General features: G+C 38.6%; 2 protein-coding genes across 2 annotated transcripts; one reads left to right on the top strand and one right to left on the bottom strand.

The window, feature by feature from the left end:
• Positions 1-739: 739 nt before the first annotated feature.
• Positions 740-1,027, bottom strand: RB195_011418 (uncharacterized protein; the record flags this gene model as incomplete). The annotated part of the gene is made up of 1 exon (XM_064192826.1): positions 740-1,027. One exon carries the CDS (start codon positions 1,025-1,027, stop codon positions 740-742), a length of 288 nt encoding a protein of 95 aa, XP_064050409.1.
• Positions 1,028-1,044: 17 nt separating this feature from the next.
• On the top strand, positions 1,045-16,797 carry RB195_011417 (uncharacterized protein; the record flags this gene model as incomplete). Its single annotated transcript, XM_064192825.1, has 17 exons — positions 1,045-1,074; positions 5,412-5,495; positions 10,600-10,793; positions 10,853-11,027; positions 11,092-11,183; positions 11,656-11,758; positions 12,365-12,490; positions 12,546-12,698; positions 12,770-12,871; positions 12,962-13,082; positions 13,868-14,031; positions 14,134-14,259; positions 14,343-14,414; positions 14,529-14,603; positions 15,138-15,238; positions 16,439-16,587; positions 16,691-16,797. 17 exons carry the CDS (start codon positions 1,045-1,047, stop codon positions 16,795-16,797), a joined length of 1,974 nt encoding a protein of 657 aa, XP_064050408.1.
• Between the last annotated feature and the right edge of the window lie 5,708 nt (positions 16,798-22,505).

Raw genomic sequence — 22,505 nt, 5'->3', positions numbered from 1 at the left:
GAAAAAATCAATAAAATTTTCCAGTGAACACTACTTCTCTGTGTTCTGCATTAGCATTTAAGAAATATTTTAGGGATACATAGATTATTCTCTTAACGGTGGTAATATCATAAAAATCAAACTTCCTATGAATACCTGAATATGAATACTACTGAAATCTCACGATACAGTAATTTGTGGATGAAGTTTACAAAAACCCCAGAATAATTAACCCCTCAAGTGTTTCTAATAATTTCTAGTAATTTCTGGACGGGGCTTGTAAAAATCCCGGCATATTAAACTTCCGAAGTGTCCCCGATGAGAAAATCCCCTTGTTTCAAAGGAAACCCATTGAACATACATCACTCCATAGCTATTCGGTTCTTTAACGTTCTGCTCTTCCGCGTGCACTCTGCGTTGAACAAAACTTGCATGGATTAAGTGCATTGCATTGTCCGATAAACATTGTTGACAGTGAAAACCATGGTCACATGTTTTAAATCTGATCATGTGCATCCTTTCAGCCGATCCAACAAGTTTTCGTTCAATTTAACTGAACTGAAAAACCGGGAACTGAATATTGTATGGATATTTGATACGGAAACCCATGCGAAGCCAATTCGTCATCGTCAGGATTTTCTAGCGAAGCGCAAAGATCGCAGTTGCACCTGAACGCTCGCCGAAATCCGGGAACTAAGGGTCCCTCTGAAAGCGTTCGTCACGAAAGAAAAAGCGGTCGGTCGCGAGAGCGTCGGCGCCGCTACCGGCGGTGTCGGCGACTCTGTGCGGGCGGTGGTGGCGGCGGCGGTGGTGGTGGTGGGATTGCAGCGATTTTATGTGGAAATTTCCGCGCTCCATTGATTTGCCTTCGAAGAGGGAGAGCGGCGGCGTCGGGAGGAAGACGAGAAAATTCGGGGTCGACGGCGGATAGCACGGGAAACGTGGAAGCGCCGACGCGAGCGCATCCGAAGCGCGCACGGGAAACGCGGAGACGCAGACCAGCAGCGGCCGGCAAAGTGCTGGCCGCGCGCCAACTCACCATTTCCATATCCCCCGCCGGCCACGATGATGCCAAGGAAACGAAAACACGCTGAGGTTCGTTGAATAGAGGATTTCTCTTTCGCATACATTCCTTTCACATATCGATCGTTCCTCCTTCGATCATACGGTCATCTCTTATTCTCTCATCCACATATGTTTACGACCGACCACCACTTCTTCCCAGTGTTCTCGGATTATCAGTACGTGCACGCGTGTGGTCTTAGCGTTGTCGGTTGCCGGTGAGTTTTTTCCCGTGGAAATCGCGCGTGTAAACGAGTCGATCCGCATGTGTTTCGTGCTTTTTGTGCACGTTGTTCTCGTCGTGCAGACTGGCACGTTGCCAGTCTGGAAACGACTCCAAGTTCGGTCACGTTCTCTGTCCATTCCGTTCCACCTCGACTATCCCTCAATCCTGCCTCGAATCTGGTCGCTGTTTTTCGTTCCCCTTTCTAAACACTGCTTCTAGCAATCCCAAGGATCATACAATACCATTGATCAGTCACTTTTTTCCCCTTTTCTCGTTTTCATAGATCACGCTGCGGCAGAAAACCAGCGGTCATCATTATTGATCTCCTTTTTTCGTGCAAAATAAAAATTCCCGCCAATTCATTGCGGACACTTGTCAGTCGACCTGCTTGGACGTGTTTTGACCTGTCACCGGGCCTCGATTCGACGTGCGGATGGTGGTGGTGGTCAATTATCGATCGATCGATGCTCTCATCTGCGTGGTCTACGACTGACTGTGTTTGGTCATCGAAAAGGGGTCAGGGACATGCTCGACCTATGGAATTGTAATATGAACTAATTTTTTTTTGTTTTTTTTTCAAGGGTTAATTATCGTTATCACTTAATTTGTGAGAGAAATTTACAGTAACCTCCTTTCAATTAGGAATTTGAGTCTTTTCTTTGCTGTTTTCTGTTTTTTTTTTCTTTCATCGTTGATGCAGTTGTGACTGTTTGTTTATTTCATCACATGTACACTTTCTGATTCCTTTTACCTATTCATGCATCATCTCTTTCATCCCTTCATATCATTCATCTCGTTCAATCTTTTCATCTTTGTTTCTATGCTTGTCCAGTATTTTTTCATCACAACATCGCAACTATTTGATTAGATTAATTGAATTTGTTATCTCACCTTTTTTTTCTTATTTTTCGTCCTTCTCTTTTCCCATCTTTATATCTCGTTAATTAATGGATGACTTCTTTCCTCATATTCATCTGTAGTCTTTAGTTTCACATTGTTTTTCTTTTTTTTTGACACTTTTTTTCCCAATAATAGGATTTTTTATTGTTTTTATTTCTTTAATTATTCGTACTTCCCAAACCCATTCGTACTCCTTCTCCTTCTAACTGATTAATTTTATTCATAATTACTTATTTCATTTGTTCATCTAAGCATCGAATTGTACTTTGATAGAATCTATTTGCTTTGTTTACCCTATTTTTCACCTATTTTTCTCTCTATCTCCGTGCCTCCTCCCCTCTCTCCCTCTTCCTCTGTCATCGTTTTGAATTAGAACGACTAGATACAGTTCCATATCTGGCTGACCTGGTTTTTTTCGTCTCAACACTCTTTGCCCTCTTGTCATTTGTGTCTTCTGTCTGCCTATCTGTCTGACAAACTATTTAACTCAATTAAAGTACACCACATATCTTTTCTTCTTCCTACACATCTTAGTACAAGTGTCCGTTATGAATCCAGAGCCACCGCCTGTTTATTGTTTTGTCTATCACCCCAATTTCATTGAAAAGAATGTGAAAAAATTCGAGGCACGAATTCTTTGTTTTCGGATCTCTTGCCGATCTTCCCTTCCTCTCATCATCTATCCACATGCATTGTCTCGTGGTGAATTCATGGATTCTTCATCTGACTATCTGCTGTCTCCTTAAAACCCCTTATCTTGTCAATCTCATCGCTTTGCTAATACGAAACGAACGAAACGAACAACCCGCGCGCTGCCGCTATAGACGATTTCGTAAAGTTGTGTGTCGCGTCTTCCGGGCCGAATTTCCACGAAAACGACAACATACATTCGGGGCAAAAAAAAGTTCGCATAGTTGATAATGGGATTCGTAGTCGTAGTCGACGTATTCGACAATCGGGCGGCGACGGCGGCGGGAACGAATGTCCTTTTCTGGATGCCGTTTTCAAGTCTTCCCCGTACGCTTTCATCTTCATCCACGAAACCTTGTCGAAAACGTTCTCAGAGTGCTCGACAATGTAAAGAGAATTCTAGAGAAATGCACTTACAAAGTACATTTCGGAGATCGACTTTCGGGATCGTGAAATAACATTTGCGGTCACATGTCAAACAATAGAATTACACAAATGACACGTAAAACAAATGCATCTTATCTTGAATGAGGAGATTGGAATTGTTCCGGAAATTTCGATTCGTTCGGATCTCGCTCGTTTCGATTTTTCATTTGAGGCCTTAGGATGGTTATGAATGTTTTGGACTATAGCTATACGTAATCGCTTGCATGACGTTATACCGCATAAATCAAAATGCTTTTATCGGACTAGGTGCGGGGTACTTAGGATGGAATTCTGGACCACGTCTGGATGGATTTAGGATCGATAGGAAAGAGTTACTACTGGTTACTTCCATTTTATTACTCTCCTCATAAACCAAAAAAAAACAAACCATAATGAAACCGCCTCATAAAAGTCGAAATACGGGGACATTCGAGAAGCTGCACGCGTAAAGATCGAGAGATAAAGCCGTCAAGACGTCCCCAGCATCATTTCTCTGGATTCGAGGGTATCCTGAACATGTGAAAGAGCACAAGAAATACGATAGCACTCTAGTAATGTTTACTAGTGTGAACTGAAGTCGTCATACTCGTAACGACTTTAGAGGACGTCCGAGCCAGACGTGCGTTCTCGAAAAACATGTGAGTGCTACTCTTCTACGTACTATGACCGTAATTCTGGAACTAAACTTAGCAGAACAATACGTCCGCAAATTTTCGTAATTCCACGTGTTCCTAGTGTATGTATGTGAAAGTGTGAAAGTGAAGAGAACAATTCGTTCGGATTTCGCCGGAAATAGCTTTGCTCATTCTTTGCACTGTGACGTATTTTTTTAATATCAAGTAAACAACAACACATGATTTGATTGATCTCGAGGATATGTTTTCCAGTAGACAGGAGATACAGGAAAATATTTACTATTTACAGATATCAATAATAATATCCATAATACAATGTTTAGTATAATATTTTGATAACATATAAGATATTTATGGAAAATCCGAATACCGGATAGCGATCGATAAGAGCGAAAAGGTCAAATTTGCTCTATGTAAACTTCAGGCGAAATTGTAATGAGCCCTGCCCATATTTCTATTTTTGTTTATGACATACTTATAAGTATTTTGGAATGCATAAACAAGCATGAAATAAATAAACAAACAAATATCATATCCGTACTAATTATATTACGTTAAGGAGTAGTTTAACTTCTTATATTTATGAAAATCCTCGCATTCTTCACCTTCCACAAGGACTACTCCAGTTTCCATTGCAAAAAAAAAATTAAGTAAGGATTTTTTTGTTTTGACTAGGCGACAGAATATGGTTTCTTCTTTTTTTGGTGCACCATGTGTATAAATAAATATGTGAATAAATAAATAAATAAATAAAGTAGTTTGGTATTGATGAATGTAACGCGTTCGCTACGGAATTGTAACTCTTACGCCAGTTTTTAAAATCTTTATGCAATGCGACGAAATGGTCAATTTGTTGAGTGAATTTCGTTCTAAAAGGAGTTTTGTTAAATAACGTCACCCGAAAAAGTACAAGTACTCATGTATGTGCTTAATGAATGGAGAATCTTTAAAAAAACAGCTGAATTAGAAAATTATCACACGGAAGTGCATTAGTTCAGAGTAGGAATGATCCGGAAGGTCCGAGAAATGTAAGAGATATCCTAGAATAACTAAATTACTAGGTTATGTCAACTAATGTTGTCGTAAGGCTAGGCTTATACTTGGGCTTCCTTCAGATTCTCATCCTTCGCGTGACCACGACCTTTGACCCTGGATTTCACAACCAGATTATGGAATCCTTCTGCTGTAAAATTCACATAACCACACCTTCGGAAGGATCTTCGAAAACCTCTATTTCGTAGTGGTGAAATTTTGGAAGAGTGCTGTTGAGAATTAGATCCCTTACTCTGTCTAAATCCTAATTAATTCTTATTTTTTGCATCGTTTTTATCTCCGATGGCGGTTTTATTTCATAGACCTTTGATATTATATCCAGGAGATCCCTGAACTCGAATAACGAATTCCTTCTCCTATCCTTCATTCTTCTTCTTTTTTCAGTTTTTTCTCTTCATTTTTTTCTTCAGAATTTACATTCTCGAATTTCGTGTGTTCAGAGCACTCCACTACGAAACACTCCACGTTATGCAGTGCTTAAACTTCAACCGGATACTGATTGTGTGGCACTGTTTCAGTTTGCGGTAAGCGATTCCATGCGATTTTTCGAGTATTTTTAAATACACTGCGACAGCCGACCGCACCATTGGTCGCATTCCGACGTATTCCACGACGGCGACGCAAAAACGCGTAGACATTGAAGAACACGGAAGTCTGATCGATTTGACATCGGAAATTTGGGGAAAATTGGTTTTAGCAACGGATATGAAGGATATGAAAGTTGAGATGAGCGCCGAATTGGATCACCCAGTAATTCAGAGACTGAAATGTGATGATATCCTGAGATTATTTTAACAGGGTGGCTCGAATCGTTGTCACTTGCTCGGGTTCGGGAGTGTTCACACCACATTTTGGGGTTGTTGAATATTCGGTCTATTCTGAAAAAATATTTCTAAAAAATATATAAAAAAGAGAAAACTCACGGATTTGACTTTGGATATCGAGGAACAAGTGATGGTATCAGTTAGGCTACCATGAAGATTTGTAACTATTCAGTTGATCATTTCTACCCAATTTGACGTAATGGCAAGAAAAAAGAAACGGTTCGAGTATGGATTCTAGATCTAGATTTTGGATCTTATGAACAGGAACGAGGACAAACTCGCTGCTTCGTGGATTTTCTTTCTGTGATTGCTCAAAAACAGTAAACAAACAAACAAAACAAAAAAAAAACTACATTCATGGCGTGAGTTGCAGGATCTGTTACTGTGAAAATTTCCAAACTTATGACAGTTCCTGGTTCACTGTTGTGCGACAACGTCTACTTCTTTTTTCTTTTTTTTTTTAAATTTCTTTCCATCTTAGAAAGGATCATCTTTCTATCTGTCTTATCTATAAAATGTTTCTTGTTGAGATCCCTTGGGTGATATCCAACTGTCAAAATCCTCTAAGGTTTCAATTTAAAATATAAAAAAGTTGAAGTTGAAATATTTTGTGTCATTTCTTGAATCCACTTCGTTTCTTTCGTTTTCCTATATGTTTCAAAGTAGTTTTGGAATTATTCCATATGTTCGTTGTTATGAGTTAATAAAAAATGTTTTTTTAGTCTTTTTGTCCTTTGAAAAAATGAATGAATTTTTTTTATCTAAAAGAGTCAAGTGTTTCGGTTTAAGCAATTGTTAGGCTAAGAATATTCAACTTTCCTTTTTCCGAGTTGTAGCCATGTTTCAAAAACCATTAATTGATTCAAGAAAAACAAACTTAGAGACGATTAGGAAGATCATAATGATTTGTTTTTTTGTGGTAATTTTGTGGATTTTCATCCGTTTTTGTTTAACCATTAGGACTAGCAAAACGCTTACTTACTACCAAATGCAAAAGTGCAAGTAGTTACATTACTGCTTTTTGGAGATGGGAACTTCCACGTGTTAGTGGTCAAGTAGTAGTATAAACACGGTAAGTAGCATGTAAGTAGTAGTATAAGTAGTATAAGTTTAAATAAAGAATAGTTTCTGGACGATTTCATATCGGACTTATTTCATGACGGTAAACAAGAAACTGGTCAAGTTACTGGATGTTCTGAAATCCAGTAACTGATTGCGATGTCGTTGAGTAACCTTTTTGATGCAATGTAAAATGGCTGATATGTACTTTTTCTTGAAGAAAACTTTCTTACTTTACTTTTTACTTTTCCTTCCCATTACTTTCTAACCAGGTCTTTACTACTCAAATGGCCGTAGGTGGTCCATCTCCACTAATCGTGAGCGGAACTCGGGATCGTTCCCTGTGGCTAGATCTTTATTTCTGTTTCAAATGTCGAAAAGATCTATTTGATGTCAATTATCGTGTTTTTGTTTTTATTCTAACCAAAATCAATTTTTTAATTAGTGAAAGCTTGAAAAGTACTTACTCCAAGCTTAAGTGGAACCATGAAGTCAGTTTTCTGAAAAATATCGTGTTTGAGGCATTGTTTTGTTGTCATGTGGCTTATTCGAGACATCTTCAGTGGACAGACACTTACGGGTTGAAGATTTGACCACCCATTAAAGTTTAAGTTTTTTTCAGAACTAAAAATTTTAGGTTTCTTAGTGAATTGATGGAATTCCCAGCTGTTAGCTCCTATTTCACCTTAGCTGCACATTTTTCGTTTTCTTAAAATGATTCGGACAACTGCCACATAATCCATACGGGCCGTAGAAGCTCAAATGTCCAATATTTGGTCGAGTTTGTGATTGCTGGCGTATGCAGCAGAATAGTTGAAGCTTGCGACCTCCTCTCTAGTCAATACTTTTGGCCAAAGATTATGGGGAAGCCTCACCCTCTCGCATACACACACACACACACGCAGACACAGACACACCACACATTCACAACGCACGCATATATGAATGAAAGCAACGTGAGACTTCTTGCCTCCAGCGAAATGATAGGGGTTGTGGGCAAATTGATGAGATCCGACTCGGAATCCACGATTTCTGGAAGTCCTCGGAGCGAAAATCATTGGTCAGGGATGAATTGTTCAAGCTGAACAAATATAATGATGGAATTCCCAGAGCTTTTTGTTTCGGTAGCGGTGTATCCATGAATTTTCATGAAGCTTTTTGTTTACATCCTCTCTATTGAAGAAGGAAACTAATCCGAAGCATCTAGGAGATCAAAGGAGTTTTTCCTTCATGCTTTAGTGCTGCTACTACGTAAGTCACATTTAGAGCGATCCAAAAAAAAATCCTGCGTCATAAAACTGAATTTGGGTGATCCAGAAAAATAACTTAAAAGAGATTTGATCTACTTACAGTAGAACTTTTGTGCAGGTCAAATCCAGTTAGATTCGTACCTGATGGAAACCTTATGGACAACGTTAATTAAGAGTCATGGTGAGGATTCCACGAGGTATACATACACCAGGATTTTGCTTAATTTCCAGTAAAGAGAAGAAAACAAATATCACTCTAGTTTTAATGTGTTTGACGTTCGCATGTAAATAAAAATTTTTCAGTTATGAGTTTATGAAGTTTTTTGTGCTGTACTTGCAATTTTAAGAACTAATAATTAAGGGAAATAATTAGTTAAAATAAATAATGAGTAAATTATAAAATAGTTGATAAAACAAGTAGTAAATAAACAATTAAATAGATAAATAAATAATAACTTAATAAAAACTGGAATTCCTTGTGTTTGGAAAATCTGCATATGTAACCTATGGATATTTGCCTTTCTTATGGATAATCTTCCGTAAAAATTCACAGATAATAGGTGCAATATCTACAAACTCCTTATCCATTATGGTTATCCGATGAGTGGTTATTGTTTATTTAGAGTAAATATCACTTGAAAGTGGATAAGCGGATTAGCAAGAAATATCTGTATGCAAGTACTAGTCTCCCGCTAGATCAATTTCTCCGTGACCAACACCATATAAGTAAATTTTTTTGCGGGGTTGAAATTGGTTAAAATTCGAGGATTTCTCTTTTTCTGTATAGAAGTAAGTAAAAGAAAATTTTTAGAAATTTCCAGGGAATTATGAAAAAATGGTTACGTGAGCGAAACCATTAGAGCTTAAAACTTGCTGTTTCACAAGGAAATCAGGGGAAAATTGATGTATGAGTCGACGAAAAATTACTAATTATTAAAATTAAAAATTAAATTTTTTTTTAAAATAAGATAATTGTTGGAAATAACAGGAAATATACAAGTAGTAATGTTTGGTCCTTGTCTATAACATCAAACATCAACGTAAAAGAATCTGTAGCGATGTAATATGAGCACTTCCTAAGTGCAAACATCGTAAGTGACGCTCGGAAATATCCAGTTTTCATCAAGAATTAAATTTACTGTTTTTACATTATTGTTACTGTTAAAAGTGAGAAAAGTAAAGGTGCTAAAGGGGTTAGGAAAGGTCCTTAAAAGTGAACAAGATTCACGAGAAATCGATAGCACAACTTTTATCGTTGTACTCCTATGAACTCAAAAAAAAAAGTTTACAGCTAGAAAGGAGAACTAGTACTGTAATTGTTGTACAGTCTGAACACTACATGGTACTGTAGTTACCGTAGTTCTATAGCAAGCATGTGTTCGATGGTGGACGTGAGCTTCGCCAACGAACAACGACGATTCGACGATTTGATTAACATCACAAGGATGTACATGCGAAGAAAAAATAATTCGAATTGAACTGAATTTTTTCCTCATGAATATCCCTTGGTCGATGCTACAGTATCTAATTTTTATTTCCTTCAATATTTTTTTTGGTAAACATGAAAAATCATTAGCTGTTGTGTTTTCCATAAGATATTGGAAAGAGTGACTAAAGTTTCTCTATTTTACATGTAACTCCTTTGAAAAATGCATGTGGTGGTTAATTTGGCTTTTCGCTCAGGGAAGTTTGAAAAAAAACGATTAAAAGTTAATAGCGGGATTCTCTAGCTACGAGAAGGGAGACTATGTTTATTTATTTGTTTTTTCTAATGTATTATATAATAATAGCTAGTTGTTGGATAAAAGTAAAGGATAAAGTCTCTGGCGTATCAATTCACTATTTTTATCCTCCCGGACAAGTTTGATACTAATTTACCGACCCCGTAGGGGTGAAAGGCTTGGTTGTCACTGGGGCGGTTTCGAACCATCGACCCTGCGCGGACCTCTTACCGACTGAAGTACACCAGCCCTAGTTGTTAAATAGTGGATGAAAACCTGAAAATACTGCTAGGGTCTCCGTTCGCGAATCCACCTTCTTCCTTTCTTATGATATTTGCTCCTACGAGGTAATTTCATTCAAGAAAATTTTCAAAAAATTCGAATTAATGTGTCCAAATTACTGTCATCCGAAAGACTATGTCTATCTTTGGAGCAGAAATCCACAGAACATCACTACTGAAGTCGTGCGATACGAATATATCCGGGAATTCCCATGATATCTTACTGTAGCTATGCGAGAATGTCGTATTATTTAATCCCTTTGGAGTGAAGAAATGAGGGTAAATTTCTAATCGTTTACTCAAACGTAGCAGGTTTTCTTCACCTTGAAATCCAGAGATTAAAAATAAAGTTGTGGATGTGAGACAGATTGCAAACAGATTTTTTTTTGAGTTTTATTTGGGATTTCTTTGCTAACCAAACTTACTGTAGCTTATTGTTACACATCTGTTGATTCTTTTAGGACTAAGAAAAAATAACGAAATTTTATTTCAGCTCTCTCAAGGCATCTGCGACATCTCATTCGTCACGTCGCCATTTGAATTTTTCACAGAACCTCGTGACACCTCATCACCACGTACCTCACGTCCAGAAAATGCATCACCGCTCACGACACCGTCTACCTCACAGACATCTTCAGGTCAACCTGGGGTTTCATTCGCAACTAACGGCGATCACACCGAAGCCAGGTTTGCTCTCAATTTTTCGGTCGGACTTGGTTTATCCAGACTATTGAGGTCTGTTCCAGTTCTGACACTATACCCTGCCTCTCGCTAAAGGACGATAACCAAACGGCATCATCCCACTGTGGATCCATGGATTCGGAAACACCACCTCCAACATCTATGGATCATTTTAATACGGTCCTTTCTACATTATTTGGAAAAGGAGAACCAGCCAGGGATGTCAGGATAATTAATGGGGTAGGTGGTGCTAAAGTTCTAAAAAAATTACGCTTTTTAGAGTATTTATACTTCTTTTCCTCAGCCACCACCAAAGACAACATCTCCTCCTCCTGAAATTCCCGGTCCAGGACAGATCAAATGCCGTTTATGCGGTATCACTGTTAGCTGCAAGAAGTAAGAAACTTTTTTTTTAAAATGATTTCTAAGAGAGCTAAAAATTTCTAAGTAGATAGATTGGCTGGTGGGAAATTTGAATTTTAAATACGAAAGAATACCAAACTACTGTTCAGAAAAATTTGAAATTGTTCATTTAGGTTTCGCTTTTACTTTTGTATTTATTCCACTTTTTTGGAAGCTTTCTATGCCTATATTTTCCTCTCCTCTTCTATAAAAATTGTCCTCCAAATTCATAACTGAAAATGGAAAGCACTCGGGAGAATAAACGTCTTTTTCGTCAAAAAAAAAAAACATCAGGAAAAAGATGTTACATATGAACTCCAAACTACTATTGAAATCAGAAGAAATAGTGAAAATAATTGGGCCCATTCCTTTTCTTTTCAGGATTCGAAGAGCTGTGGAAAAAAATAATGGGTTTAAAAAATGTTGAAGATAATTTGGTTGATGATTTTAGCATTTTTATTTTTAGGATTGCAAATCTTGCTGCTCATGCGCTAAAAATTCACACACCGGTACCACTATGGAAATGTCCAAAGAATGAATGTGAATTCGACCATGCGGATTTCACCAGGGTGAGTTTTTGCCTACATTAAAGGCATCACCCCACGAATTTGGGGTGGTACGGGTTTCAGCCGAATAACGCCTATACGGGGTAGTAGATTGTGGGGAAGAGGGTGATTCCGTCCATTTCTCCCTCTATCAGTGGAAACAGACGACCACGGAATGCTGTTTCTTACGACGGTTTGTTGCAATGCGCAACGTTTGGGCTCCGCCCCGCTTCCGATTCGTCGAAAACCAATTCGGACGAAAAGCTGGCTGGGCGGGGCACAATGGCTGCGCATTGCAACAGAAACAGTGTTCCGGGGTCGTCCGTTTACACTGATACAGGGAGAGATGAATGGAATCACCCTCTTCCCCACAGTCTACGACCCCGTATAGGCATTACTCGGCTGAAACCAGTACCACCCCAGAGTTGTGGGGTGATTGCCTTTAATAAGGTTTTTCTGGAACAATTTTACTATCTGGACTGAAATTTCGAAAAAACATATCCGAATGCTCTTTTTTTATCGTCGAAAGTGTTTTAATTCTGAATACCTGTTATCTGTGAGGAATTCTGATTTTTTTGCTGACTCAACGGGTTTTTGGAACGAAGTGCTAGTTTAGCTAATTGTTCTCAGGTTCGCTCCCATATCCGCACCTCTCATCCAGAGCTCCAAGGTGAAATTCCGCGTGACAATAGGAATGCTACTACCGTACCCGAGGCCCAACGCTACCTCGCACATTGTTATCCATCTATAGATTGGGTTGGTTTCAAATCAGCCTGGATACCGAGATATCGATTAAATCACATAAATCCAGACTCATCAATACGCTAACATTTTCCCGACTGTAAAGAAGGACCGACGAGATCAACCAGTAAACGAATACAGAGATCCAGCCGCTGAATGGTATACGGTAATTGATGAGGCCAATATGAACACACCAGTGCAGTGCAGTGCGTGCAAGCTTATGGTAGGTGCCGGATTTCGACTACAGTATACATACTTGTTTGGAGTACAGAAGTACGGTAATTCGCTGTACAGGTTGCCCTTAATAAACACAGTATCGAGGATCACGTGAAAACAATGCATACCGGTGGACGTCCATATCAATGTGGGATGTGTAAGTACACAAGTGTTGAAGAGGTGATTATTACGTTTTGTCAGCTAATTCAAGAATTAAACGGATTTGACGGATTAAATGGATTTGCGCCTTTAACTCGCTTCGATTTTCAGTGGAAAGTTCGCGTACATGCTTCTATCAAGCATCCAGAAACTCCGTGTCTACAGATGCTCACCGTTGCTTCACATAGCAAACCCTACCTCTACATTCGTGAACTCTTTCCTGACATTGCTGGTAGGTCACTGATGATTTTTGAACGTTGATCTATTTTTTTAAATTGCCTAGAATAAAGGCTCATAAAAACATTAAAAAGGAAGCAGAAATACAGAAGTGGAAGGATTTATCCGTGTTCTGTCATCAAATTCATCTTTGTCTTAATCAAATTTGAGCCTAAACAATATCGACCCCATCAGGATGCTATATGTGACTTATTGGTAAATATACTTGTTTAGAAATTTCTCTAGGCAAGTTGTTGTTCTTGATTTCAAAGTTAGCTTTCTAAATTCTCTGTTCTATAACTGTTTTTTGGAATATTCACATCGCTTGGATTATTAGATTCTTTTTTTTTCATTTTTTTTCAAATTTCTTCTTCGTAGGCACCATTTCGCAACGCTTCCGTTTTTAGTGCCACCAACACTTCCGACCGAAGGAATTTTTTTATGACATTTAATCTCGCCGTATAATTGTTTCAAATGGGAGGTAATTAGATAACCGCAAAAATGGGCGTGGCCGACCAAAAGAAGTTATTCTGTAAACTTTTTCATTTGTTTTTTGAGATAGTCTTGATTTGTTCGCAAATATCCAAGCTCAACCACTTCAAAATCGAATTATTAGTGTAGCCATCATTTTTCCAGCGTTCTCAGGTATTATCCAGTTTGAAAAAAGTAGGAGATGATTTTGTTAACCGTCAATCATGAGATCATACACGGTCTGAGTGCTCTTTCCAGGAGGCGACATCAAATCAAGTCTGAGCGGATGTTTTTTTTTATATTTTTTAAGTTCGACCGTTACCATTTTAGCCTTGCTACCTGAAGACGAAGTGGATGAAATGCTCTATGGATTCCGTCAACTCAATCCATCAGTACTCCTCTCTGTACCAACATCTTTAAATTCGAACACTGATACTGCCTCGGATAATGCTGCCGATTCTACCTCATCGTCCGTTGACCTCAAACCAGTGAAAGTGAGTTTGCATACTATGTATGACTGTCTACTTCGGTCTCACGGTTTCCGCTAGGATATGAGGAAAATTTCTGTACATCACCAGATTTAATTCTTTTTTCAGGACATGCTACACACCTCGTGTTTTCAGCCTCCTGTTCCGCTCAAAGAAGAAACCCCTATCCTGCCAGATCCATTCCAGACGATATTCTTAGAGCTTCTTAACAATCAGCATGCACCTCTTCCAATTGTAAGTAAACATTCCAGTCTTATCAGGTTTTTTTCCAGAGAAATTTTGAAAATTGGTATATTATTGTATAAGTGATTTCACAGAAACCATCACCTGCCCGCAAGAATCACAGTTCTTTGTCAGTAGAGCGATTCGGAAGCAGAGTGGAATGTGCTGTGGGTTTTTCTTTAAATTTTACCTTTTTATTTCCATTATTTCCTATCTATGGAATACGATATGATTTTTATGGAATGCTTACTTCAAAAACTGCTCCATTCTGATTTTTTTAGATGTGCAAAGCACCAGTAGAAAGCAAAAGAACGATGCTTGTCGGGCATGCCAAATCACATTGTCCCCAAAGACAGGTAAGACTTTTGTTTTCTGCTGAACCTTCTTCAAGATGTAAAAGCCCAATCGTCTTTTTTTTCTTTTTTCCGATAAGGTTCCAAAATTATGGAATTGAAAAGACAGAAGGTCTTTAGAAAGCAGTTAAGCTGAAAAATAAGTTCAAAGCACTCAATTGTTACAACGAGCTTAGTTAGTCAATACGTAACCTCGAATTCATTGAAGAAATTTTCTCGGAAAATTTTTTATTTCACGTAAAATGTCAAAACAGAGTTACATAAAAGCACAACCAGGTCATAAAAAGATTGGAAAACGTGGTCTAGGTTTATGTTAAAGTTAGGATCGAGGGGATTGTGAGTCAAATGTTCATGAGGTAGAAAACAGAGTCGCCACCACATAGTGTACGACTTTGTTGAGAGCTGTCATTGCGTTCTATGTGTGACATAACTCATGTCTTATTCGATTCTCTGTGTTGTCACAAAAACTCTGGAGGTCAAAAACGAGATTCTTTTTATGGTTTCTTTTTTTTGATGGAATACAATTATTATTTTCAGTGGCAATGTCCTCATTGTGAAACAACAGCTGCATTCCACTCCAAACTCAAGTTACACGTTCAAAACGCGCATAAAAGTGACGCCGAACCTATGGATATGTAGTAAGTTCCTTTTATCTTAAATAATGTGTGCTATGTGCTCGAAGGATTCCGCAATAACGGAAATATCCTAGGAAAAAAAACAAATCCAAGCAAACAAACAAAACAAAAACAAAAATAAAGGAACGTAATATATGATGCGGATATAAATAAATATGAATAACAGTGGTAATGATAATACCATGGATAGTAGACTGGATAAAAATACTTGAACGGCCTCTTAAACGATAAAACAATTTTTTTTCCAACATGTGCCTAAAAGATAAAGGTGGATTTTAGCTAGCGTGTCAAAAACTGTCTTTGGATCTGTAAACATCTAGAAATTTCACACGTGGAATCGGAAAATGCACAAAAAGAAGTAGTAGATTTGGAATTGGAGCAGATATGAATTCGTACGAAAAAAACATGGAAAAGACTTATTTATTTATTTATTTATTTATTTATTTATTTATTTCTTCACATACACCAATGGTGCACCAGAAAAGAAAGATAAAAAATGGAACACACTTTGTCTGAGTCAAAGAATCTTACGAACAAAAAAAAAGTTGCAAACTTTACTAAAACCGGAACCCAATTTACTGCCAGAGAAAACTGGAGCTGTCTTTTTTTTGCGGCGGATAACAATGTCAAACATTTAAGCGGTTAACATACATACATACGTTTGCTTGAAACTACAACACAGCTGTTAGGCGTTGTTTTCGAGGAAAAAGAAGTTTATCATTAAATAATATGTCATTTCTTGAAAAAGTGGAAGAGCCATGGTAATGTGAACAAATATACATGATCATAGCTGTTTCTCCCTGAAAACAAGATTTTTTTTTCTGGTTTTTTTTTGTCGCGACGACACAGCGGCAGAAAAGGACAAAACAGTATTTTTTTACAGTATAGTAGCAAGCGGGCTACTTTTTGGTCCTACGTTCCATGAACATATTCGGGAAATCGATTGTTGTAGCATTGTTTCATTTGTATACATTTTAATATATGATGCCTAGCAACCGAGGCCAAAGTAAACAAATGAAATCTTTTTTTATGACTTTAAACTGTTTTAGGTTTTGAATTGAGCGATTTCGAAAATTTCAGATGTGAAGTTTTGAGAAAACCTTCACCTTATGATGGAAATTACACATTTCCAAGAGTATCTGCACAGGACCTGCTTTATACAGCAAAAAGAGTTTTATCCATATAATTCCTATATTTTTTCAGTTCCGCCGAACTCGAAAACAAATGGTTAGAATTATTTCGTCAATGTTTTCCGCAATTCGCCCAGCAATGTTTCGTAGAAGAATGGAAATTTCGATCGAAACAACAACAACACTTACACAGTTCAGCGCCTGAAGACTGGAGCAACAAGGGTAAGGTTGCGATCGATAATTTAGAAAGTGCATAAGTTTGCACCTGGGACTTGTCCCAGTCACGTCCTACGAGCTTTCTGCCTTCTTTCAAAAGTGTATTTAGGTGTCGAAGGTGGTGAACAACTACGACGTACAATACTTATCGATCCAGATGAATCAAAAAAAGACGAACAAAAATCAGAAAACCACTCATCTAGCAATGGTGTTTGACGAACTATCCTATGTCTAATTTCTGTAGTCTATTAACTGTCCCAGAACGTCCCAGAATTTTTTTTCGCAACATGTTTCGAAATGGGATCATTCCTCGACTATTTCATTTAAAGGACTATAATTTACATTTACTTCCCAGTTTCAGTAGAAGAGAAGAAAATCGATATTGTTGTCACGTATACAAAAAAATATCCATAATTTTGGGACGTCTCTTACCTCTTATTTATTGCGAATTCGTTTCAGGTCTGTAAATATTATGCATATTCAGTTGAAAGTGGTCTCGTTGTGTTGTGTTCCTTCTCAATATTCAACGATCGCGAAGCTAATGAAGTGGTTTCTCTGATTTCATGCAAAACATATCTATTGATCTTCACACTGATTGTTTAACAACAACGCATAACGTATGATCTACGCAGCTTTGCTACGCACTCCACTTGCGCTTGGCATATTTCCAACGGCAGCAAACAGCGTAAATATAATATTTAAAACAAAATGCAATATTAGCCCATTAGAGGTATGAAATCCATCAATTAGAAAGTTCTCTTAATTGCAGTGATATCACTTTTGGACTTACTTGTGTATGCCTGTACGACAGGACAAAAATAAACTTAGGGACACACTGTATAAACAAACAAACCAAAAAACGTATAAACATAAACAATATGCAAACAACACACTGTACAAACAAAACCTTTCATGTGGAACACGAAAAGCATTAAAGTTCCCTTCGAAGGTCTTTGTGAAGAAACCTGGCCATCGGGAAGGCGGTTGGTAGAACGGTTGTCCTTTGAAACACATAATGTACCCGGTTCACCTTATTTTGTTTTCCCTGGCAAACGAGGCGGGGCCTTTTCGATCGCTGATGGACAGGACTTCGAATTTCGTCCCTCACTTGTATGAAACGGAATACTCCTAGCATCACTCTTTCGATTGAGCTCTTAGTGACAGTGATCGCATTTTCTTCCTGTTTGCGACGTGCCCAGGTTTCTGAAGTATTGGTCAAAGCAGGAGGCAGGGTGGGTGGTTATACAAGCACGAAGCGTGGTGTTCTTGGTCTTCTTCACTTCACCCTCCAAATTGCTATAAAAATAGCAGTTGCTTTTGGATACGTTGATACGTCAGAGAAAGAAACTGACCCCATATTTTTTTTTAAAATTACTGCTATTAATTCCTAGCCAATAAGTCAGCAGTTAAGACAAGAAAAGATTAAAAACCATGCTTCTAAGAAATATTGGTGAACATTTAAATGAGTAAACAGAACTCAAGAAGTAATTTTTGAGGAATGTTTAGTTAATTAAGGAGGAATGAGGCAATTTCAAAGCAAAAGGGGTTGCATCGGCCGGGAATCGAACCCGGGCCGCCCGCGTGGCAGGCGAGCATTCTACCACTGAACCACCGATGCATACGACTGAGAGTATTCTTCGCTTTGTCGTGATAACAAAATTCTTGAATTTAAAAACGTTGTATATCGACAAAATAATCCGAAGAATTCCTATCAACCCCAAGACATTGGAGCTTCTAGAAAATATCACGAAAGTACCCAAAAACGCCAAAGCTTCAAATGTGATCCCTTCTTTACTTCTGGTTCTTGAAATATCATTAATAATATGAGTTTATTCAGGAATTCTCTTTTGCTGATAACCCCAACAAAATCGTGTAAGCGGCTTCGACCGCATCACCTGCATTCATGCATCTGTATAATCAATTTCGGCAAACTTCTTTCGACCATTACTCTACGTTTGTCAATTAGGGGGTCTTTTTATATGTTTTGTTCATATAAACGTTCTCGTAAACTCAATATATAAGTGATGGAATGCTCTTAATCCGCTTCATTTTGAGGTTAATAGGAATTCAGATTATTTTGTTCATATGCAGTGTTTTAGATTCAAAAATTTAGTTCTCATATCCAAAGTACTTACAGTTGTGTGTGACAACGGAATACTCCCAGTGAAAATCACCGTGGCGTTCACGCATCGGTGGTTCAGTGGTAGAATGCTCGCCTGCCACGCGGGCGGCCCGGGTTCGATTCCCGGCCGATGCAACCCTTTTGTATGGCAATTATCTCATTCCTCCTTGATTAATTAAACATTTCGCAGAAATGTCGTTTGAAGGTTCGTCTACTAATTTAAAAGCTCACCAATATTTCGTAAATGTTTACTTTTTAATCTTTTTTCGTCTTAATTGCCGCTTTGTGCATTTGAATGTGCTGAGCCGTGGGCATTTTCTTTTTCTAATCAGAAGACTAGGTGCTATCGGTTTGATATAATCTTGCTATTCATGTGGATTTAAAATTGTTTTGCTCAACTCGGGTGTCGGCAGGAAGAATGGCTTCGACGTTTTGAAAATAAATTTGGAAGGTGAAAATACTCGTTTGGCATTTCGTACAATCGGTTATCGTTCCTGCATCGCTAAATTCCTCAAAGACTTGGAAATCCTTGCGAATGCAACTCTGCGGACTATTTATAAGCATTGTTTGAAGCATTGAATCGCGAATAAACCGAAACCACTTTATGAAAAACTATTGCGAGGGCGGAGGAATACACCCTGGAGGAAACCAGATCGTGGAAACTTCATGATACGCTCACCTCGTATGATCTGTGAGTATGGAGAACCACTTAGAGGAAGCACTGAATAGGAGGATGAGAGCAATGTGGGAAGCATTTGCAGCCGTCATGGAGCTATGTATAAACTGACAGACCAAGAGCTTCATGCCCACGTGCCTTAGGGGAGAATTCTCGAGAGATCAATTAAAAGAACATTAGAGTGGATAAAAGAGTTGCAAAATGACCTCAAAGGAGACGGTAACGAAGCGTGTGTCTTCGTTTCCTGGATGAACCAACTGAGGACACCTGAATACAGTTCAAAGACCTCATCACTGTCACTCGCGGAACTTGTGGACATCTTGGATGACTGCTGCGAGAAAAGGAAAGACTGGAAAAGATAAAAGACTGGATGAAAAGTCTGGTGAAGAGGAGCTGTCTAAATAAGTAAATGTTTCGAAGCTGTTCTGTTTCTGTTCCCTAGTTTTCGAATCGTTGATTTCTTAAAGCAAATCTTTTCCTTTTCTTAGGTTATACTACCTCAGGATATTTCTTGTATTTTTTCTTCGAATTTTCCCTTTCTCAGGATTCTCTTAACTTTTCCTGTTTCTTCCTCCGTACTTATTTTACTGTAAGGTTCCCGTGGATGTTCATCACAGCGTAATCCCGTCCCAGTGGTGGATAAACAATTGCGGAAACTGTGGAGGATCCACGATGTTTGATAAGTTGGTTTTTTCTGCGCTCAAAACTCAGCATCTCTGAACTAGTCCGTTCCCTCGGTTCTCTTGTATCCCAAGCACTCATATTAAAGGTATCACTCCACGAATCTGAGGTGGTGCAGATTTTAGGTGGAGTATTCGTATACGGGATAGTAGATTATGGAGAGGAAGGTGATTCCGTCCATTTCTTCCTAATTGCCATAAAAAAAGGGCCGGAAGATACGGCTTTGGGCGTTCTGGCGCACTATTTTCCACTGGAGGGGTTCGACTGGAGCGCGCCAGCACGCGCTGCATCTTCCGGGCCGTTTTTTACGGCAATTAGGAAGAAATGGACGGAATCGTCCTCCCCTGCATAATCTACTACCCCGTATACGAATGCTCCACCTAAAATCTGCACCACCTCAGATTCGTGGAGTGATGCCTTTAAGGATTTTTGATCATGTAAGCATGGTCAGGTCAAATCTACTTGAAGCTCAGTGTGATTACGTAGGTGAGTGCGCTCTGAGTAGTGCGCTGGGACTTTTACTCAGATCTGCGGTCCAGTTAGTACGAACGAGGGCTGCATTTTGATCGCAACCACATTCGCAAATGCACTACGCTTCAGGAGGTTCTAAAACTCGACCTCATCTTATCAATCATCTCCAGACGTCATTATCTCATTCCTTGACGCTTTTCGAGGGGATTTACCATCTCTTGCGTCCACTCTAGCGTTCTTTTAGTCCATCTATCGTCAATTCGAAGAATATGTGTGAAAAGATGAAAAGAAAAGAACAGAAATGTCGTTAGGCTTGTCCTTTCCCCGGGTCCATGAGTTCGATGTCCTTCCGGTATTAATAACAAGTTGCGTTCAAAATGGTTATTGCGTGTTCTTTTCTTTTTTTTTTCTTTTCCTTCATTTCCTTCCCAATCTCCTATCTTTATGAAATGAAAATTCGGCCGCCCGACTCAGTTATCACCAGATTCCTCTCGAATTTAGCCCAGTTTTACTGAGAGCAACATTTGCGGAAGTTTTCTACGCTGGGTTCTTCTTACCCCGTCTTTTCTTAGTTATATATAGAGTTGGAAGTGTTGTTTACAGATATCAGATGTCGAGCTTCCTTTTTCCTTTCTCTTTCTACCTTATCCTCTCTTTACCTTCCTCCGGAATCCAAGAATAAGATTTATCAGTGGGACTCAAAGTAGTCAGTTTGTCTGATGAAGCAACTCGTTTCACCCGTTAGAATGATTAACGAGCAAAAAAAAAAGAATGAAAATTAGCCGCACACATTCTCCTCAAAGGCACTGGTTTCAAAGCAGCCTTTGTGCTTCGTTATTGGCTAATGTTACGGTATTGTTCATTACCATTGAGTCAGAAGAACTCGCTTCAATATACTCGGTTTGAATTGATGTTTCGTAAAGGATTCTTATTAAAAAGGCCATAGTTAGGTCAAAACGACATGATCGCTGCATTTGCGTAACCGGTTGCGTTCGAAGCTTTGAGGTGCAGCGTAGCGGGACTAAGATCGATGAGGAATCCTTCTAGCACAATTCTGTTCGCTGCAGCCGGAGTGGACCTGGCGAGGGTCCCAACTCGGTCCCAACCGCCACCTCGACCGCAACGCTTCGACAGCGGCTGCCAACGCAATTGCAGCGAGCTTCATGTCGTTGTGACCCTACTATCTCACAGTTCTTAGTACGATACCTAACTTATTCCAGCAAGTAACTCTCGCCTATATGTCTCAGATTTTTGAGTAAGGCATGTAGGTGAGAATGTTCAACTTTAGTGTTCGATTTTGTTCCTACAAATTTTCTACCTTTTTGAATACAGTGTACAGTTCTACTGATATAATTTCATATCTTTCTGAAAGTACAAATCAATTTGTCAACAACAAACGTAAAAGATAAGGCCAAATAAATTATTATCGCTACGTTCTCAAACCATAATATCTAAAGAAGATAATTAGGATGCAGAATTCCGCCTATCTGTGCTCTTGAACATGTTTCTAGTTAATAAAATAAATTAATTAAGTAACATGCACAACCATTTTTCACCAGTTGGTGGCTACAAAAATACACATAGTATGCGAAAGAAAAATCACAATGAAACAAACCATTTGCAGCTGAATTCACCAAGAAGAGAAGGAAATAAAACGCAGAAAAACTGGGAAAGCTAGCTGAGAGGAGTTTCATAGATAGAAGGTTGGTCGAGTTTCCCTGCGTTTTCTCAAAATAACAAAACAAACAGAAAACAAAAGGATCAACAAACCAACATACGGAAACGACATGTCGATGAGCAGATTCGATGTGCCTTACATCACAATTTGTATTGTTAGATATAGATAATTACCGATTACTGTAGGAACACAAAGACCATCGTTAGAAAATCCTCACATCAAGGCGAAGAGTTTTTACCTTTCAGCGGGAAGAAGTACTGTAGAATAGCGAAAGTCATTAATGATCTATTGAGGGC

The sequence above is a fragment of the Necator americanus genome, chromosome III, assembly GCF_031761385.1.
Source record: "Necator americanus strain Aroian chromosome III, whole genome shotgun sequence".
NCBI lineage: Eukaryota > Metazoa > Nematoda > Chromadorea > Rhabditida > Ancylostomatidae > Necator > Necator americanus.
This window is presented reverse-complemented; position numbering and strand designations above follow the sequence as displayed.